This window comes from Sander vitreus, chromosome 2 (genome assembly GCF_031162955.1).
Source record: "Sander vitreus isolate 19-12246 chromosome 2, sanVit1, whole genome shotgun sequence".
Lineage (NCBI taxonomy): Eukaryota > Metazoa > Chordata > Actinopteri > Perciformes > Percidae > Sander > Sander vitreus.
In genome coordinates this window covers 77,501-82,500 of record NC_135856.1, presented here as the reverse complement: position 1 = coordinate 82,500, position 5,000 = coordinate 77,501, and the positions used below count along the sequence as shown (strand labels likewise).

The 5,000-nt window shown below is 43.7% G+C and overlaps 1 protein-coding gene across 1 annotated transcript in view; it reads left to right on the top strand.

Annotated features, from left to right (window-relative positions):
* LOC144531405 (calpain-2 catalytic subunit-like) overlaps positions 1-5,000 on the top strand; it is a 25,562-nt gene that overhangs the window by 19,053 nt on the left and 1,509 nt on the right. The window contains exons 14-21 of the mRNA XM_078271513.1: positions 157-368; positions 504-540; positions 1,575-1,640; positions 1,719-1,776; positions 2,287-2,351; positions 2,505-2,573; positions 4,430-4,508; positions 4,916-5,000. The exon at positions 4,916-5,000 is cut by the window's right edge and continues 32 nt beyond it. Coding sequence (XP_078127639.1) covers positions 157-368; positions 504-540; positions 1,575-1,640; positions 1,719-1,776; positions 2,287-2,351; positions 2,505-2,573; positions 4,430-4,508; positions 4,916-5,000 — 671 coding nt within the window. The remainder of the gene's footprint in view (positions 1-156; positions 369-503; positions 541-1,574; positions 1,641-1,718; positions 1,777-2,286; positions 2,352-2,504; positions 2,574-4,429; positions 4,509-4,915) is intronic.

Here is a 5,000-nt window from a genome sequence, read left to right as displayed (position 1 = left end):
AGTTCACATTCATCCAACCTGAAACAAGGTCAACAACTGAAGCACCATTATTATTAAAAGTGATGAGCCTTGGATGCTTTTTTTAAACTTTTCTTTTCTACTATCAAAAGCGTTTTCTGTGGTCGGTATAAATTATGACCTTCTTCCTGTGGTCAGTTTAAAGGTGGCAGTGGCGTGCGTCTGGGCCCGGACGTCCTGCTGCGGGCGGCACCGGTGGCTCGCAGTCAGAACTTTATCAACCTGAGGGAAGTGAGCGAGCGCTTCAAGCTGCCGCCCGGAGAGTATGCCGTCATCCCCTCAACCTTCGAACCGCACCGTGCAGGAAGCTTCATCCTGCGGGTGTTCACCGAGAAACACGCCCACTCCAGGTATTTTTCACTGATATGTTCTTTTGTGTCAAAAGTTTTCAACCACCCATATAAAGCTATATTAATATATATATATATTTATACATCATATGTGCAGGTCAGAGTGTTTTTTTAAATCTGTTGTCCGTGTTTCAGTCCGATGGAGGAGGAGCTCACCGCTGACATTCAGGAGGTTAGTGACTCTGTTTCATGAGTTTCTTTATCAACTCTAACATATCTGTTAATAAAAGTTTCTCTAAAGTGATGTATCTACAGAGAGCAGATGTTTGAGTAAGATAAAACCTTGTGTGTTCATTCGTTTTTTCCAATTGCTAACACACTAAAATGACATGCATAGCAGAGTTATTTAAACTGACACACAGAGCAAAACCTCTTCTCAAACACACATTTTGCAATTCAAAATGGCCCTTTTTAAACACACTGAACACGCTTCTCTGCATCAGACACAACAATCTGACAAAAAGTCACATTTCAAAACACGGCCATTCAAAATGACACTACATGAGCTGATTGGCCAACATATGCGCCACCTGGCCAATCAGCTCAATGGTTCATTGTTACCACTTCAATCAGGAAGTAAGCACTATGAAAAGACCACAGGTGAGCACCTTTTTTTTCTATATATTTATTCTGCACATTTTTTCTGCAATTTTCTTTTTCAGTTTACTGTTTTTGTGTTTGTGAGCATATATTTGTTCAGTCCAATGTAAATATATCTGCTGTGCATATGTTGCACTGACTTGTTGTTGAAAAATAAAAAGATAAATGTTTCAACAGCGCGTGTGTGTGTGCGTGTATCTGAAGAATTTTCTACAATTTGAACTATCTTAGTATTATGGCAAAGCATACTAAGATGAGAGGGATTTTCATTATGCCCAACCATGTGTAGTTGGTTAGACAACAATCTGGTAATATGAATGAAGTGTGTGCCATTTGGTGCAAAAGTGTTATTTTGATAATGCTATATGTAGTTGTGGTTGCAGTGCTTCGTGCAGGATATACTATATGAGGTATTTTGCAGTTTGGGTGTGTGGTTTTGTGAATTTAGTATTTTGATAAAACCAGCCTTGGTTTGCAAAAATTGTGTTTTAGCAATTGGAAAAAACTGTAATACTGTCTGTCGTATTGAGACAACAGGACATGAAGAATAATTTAATGTTTGTAAAAATATGATTTCTTACATTACTATAAATCTTTTCCCTGCAGCCGGATGTCGGACAGAGCGACGTGGATCCACACTTCAAGCATCTCTTTGTGCAGATCTCTGGAACTGTAATATAATGTTTTAACTGAACTTTTATTCTGAAAGTGGCAGCACGACTTCCTGTTGCTGACTCTTTCTGTCCACAGGACTCGGAGATCTCGGCCTTTGAGCTGCAGCAGGTCCTGGACCGAGTCGTCTCTCAGAGTAAGTTTAACGTCTCCACGGATTCATTCATTCTTTAAATTCACACATTCATTATTTTAGAGTTTCTCTCTGCGGTGCTGAAGTCACTCTGCAGCTGCTTGGCAACGTTTACTGTTGTAAGTTTCTAAAAAGGGTCAAATGCGTCCGAAAAAGTATGGAAGAAAACATAGAAAACCTGTAAAAGAAGTGTGGTAAAAACATAGAAAAAAGCCTAGAGGAAGGGTAGAAGAAAAACATATAAATAAGGTAGAAAAAGTAGAAGAACCCACAGAGATAAACCTTGTGCGTACAAGAAGTACCAGCCCACTTTACAAACCAAAACTAACCAAATGTTTCAACACATGAACTTTGGTGAAGACGTTCAGGCTGAAAGGGTCCAGGAAGTGTGACCCGGCTTCACAGCCTTGGTGCAGCGGGTAATGAGCTATCTTCAGTTATAGAAGATCTTTGATGACATCAGAGTGATGTCATTGTGACATCAGAGTGACGTCAGTCTGTTTGTGTTTGAAGGGTCAGATGTGAAGACGGACGGCTTCAGTCTGGAGACCTGCCGCAGCATCATCAGCCTGCTGGACGTATCCTCAAATACTCACTCAGGGATTCAATCAAATGACTCACTGATTGGTTGATTAGTCTGAACATCAATTAGTGAGAAAAGTAACTGACAGAAAGCTATGTTGATTAGTGACTAATAATCAAGAAGGTCTGGATCTTTGACTTGTCTCCAGACGGACGGCAGCAGTAAACTGGGTCTGCTGGAGTTTCACCATCTGTGGATGAAGATCCAGAAATACCTGGTGAGAACCTCCGGACTTTTGAGAAATATTAACGTTTAAACACTTCCATTTGGTTAGAATTATGGAATCATACTTCTGTATATGTGTGTATGTCAGGGCTGTCAGTCGAGTAAAATATTTAATCAGGATTAATCTCATGGTCGTCCATAGTTAAGTTAAATTAATCTCACAATTTTTATCTTTTGTTAATGTTCTTTAACGGGATGTTTTCAGTTTTTAAAGCTCCAGTGGTGTTTGAGACCGTGCCCTGGCCCACCTCTCTGAAACAGGCCCTGGCCCACCTCTCTGAAACAGGCCCTGGCCCACCTCTCTTAACCGTGCCCTGTCCCACCTCTCTGAAACAGGCCCTGTCCCACCTCTCTGAAACAGGCCCTGTCCCACCTCTCTGAAACAGGCCCTGTCCCGCCTCTCTGAAACAGGCCCTGGCCCGCCTCTCTGAAACAGGCCCTGGCCCACCTCTCTGAAACAGGCCCTGGCCCGCCTCTCTGAAACAGGCCCTGTCCCACCTCTCTGAACCGTGCCCTGTCCCACCTCTCTGAAACAGGCCCTGTCCCACCTCTCTGAACCGTGCCCTGTCCCACCTCTCTGAAACAGGCCCTGTCCCGCCTCTCTGAAACAGGCCCTGGCCCACCTCTCTGAAACAGGCCCTGGCCCACCTCTCTGAAACAGGCCCTGTCCCACCTCTCTGAAACAGGCCCTGTCCCACCTCTCTTAACCGTGCCCTGTCCCACCTCTCTGAAACAGGCCCTGTCCCACCTCTCTGAAACAGGCCCTGTCCCGCCTCTCTTAACCGTGCCCTGTCCCGCCTCTCTGAAACAGGCCCTGGCCCACCTCTCTTAACCGTGCCCTGGCCCGCCTCTCTGAAACAGGCCCTGGCCCGCCTCTCTGAAACAGGCCCTGTCCCACCTCTCTGAAACAGGCCCTGTCCCACCTCTCTGAACCGTGCCCTGTCCCGCCTCTCTGAAACAGGCCCTGGCCCACCTCTCTGAAACAGGCCCTGGCCCACCTCTCTGAAACAGGCCCTGGCCCACCTCTCTGAAACAGGCCCTGTCCCGCCTCTCTGAAACAGGCCCTGTCCCGCCTCTCTGAACCAGGCCCTGTCCCACCTCTCTGAAACAGGCCCTGGCCCACCTCTCTGAAACAGGCCCTGGCCCACCTCTCTGAGCACACTTGAGAGAGGTGGCACAGAGCGATCACACTAGTCAAATGAACCAGACTTTGGGGTTAAACGTGCTCGGGCACGGTTCTACTGGACCAAGTGTGAGTACGCCTTAAAGCTCCAGTGGTGTCTGAGACTGGACGTACTCCGGTGGTAACTCAGTTCACAGCCACAGGTCATGCAGATAACTTTAGTCTGGTGGAGACAACTATCTGGAAGGGCTTTGAAACTGAATCTGACATTCAAAAGACTGTTTTCTTTCTCCATTTCTGTTTCTGCTATTTTCATTATGTGGCGTTAAAATGAACTTGCATTAACTAGTTATTATCACGCTGAATTTGACATTATATATATATATATATATGGGATGTATATATAAATATATATGATATATATATACACATATATATATATATATATATGTGTATATATATATATATATATATATGTGTATATATATATATATATATATATATATAGTATATATATATATATATATATATATGTATATATATATATATATATATATATGTATATATATATATATATATATATATATATAGACTATATACTTCATTCTGATTCGGTTTTTGAATGTTAAACAGGTTTTTGTGTGATCTGATGATCTTTATAGTGTCTATAATAACAGTAACATTAAATATGAACTGACAGCTGTTCTTCCTGTGTGGTTCTGCAGGAGATCTTTAAGAGTCACGACTCTGACGCTTCTGGTACGATGAGCAGTCACGAGATGAGAGCTGCTCTCGCTGAAGCTGGTGAGACCAACGAGTTCTTCAACAGGTTCTAGGGTTCCTTTGAGCAGAACCTTTTGTAGAAGAATTGGACAGCCACCAAAATCTTTCTTGTGTTTCCCAGTTGTTGTTCCAACTTCGGCAGACGTTCACTTGCATTTTCCAACTCAATACTCATTTTTCATATGTCGGACACCAGATGAACGCAGCAAAACATATCTGTTCCTGCAGTCTCACATCTCTGTGTGTGTGTGTGTGTCTCTGTGTGTGTGTGTCTGTGTGTGTGTCTGTCTGTGTGTGTGTGTGTGTGTCTGTGTGTGTCTGTGTGTGTCTGTGTGTCTGTGTGTGTGTGTGTGTGTGTGTGTGTGTGTGTGTCTGTGTGTCTGTGTGTGTGTGTGTCTGTGTGTGTGTGTGTGTGTCTGTGTGTTCAGGTTTCCAGGTGAACAGCTCTGTGATTGACGAGATCATCAATCGATACGCAGACACCAGTTTCGCCATCGACTTTGACTGTTTCGT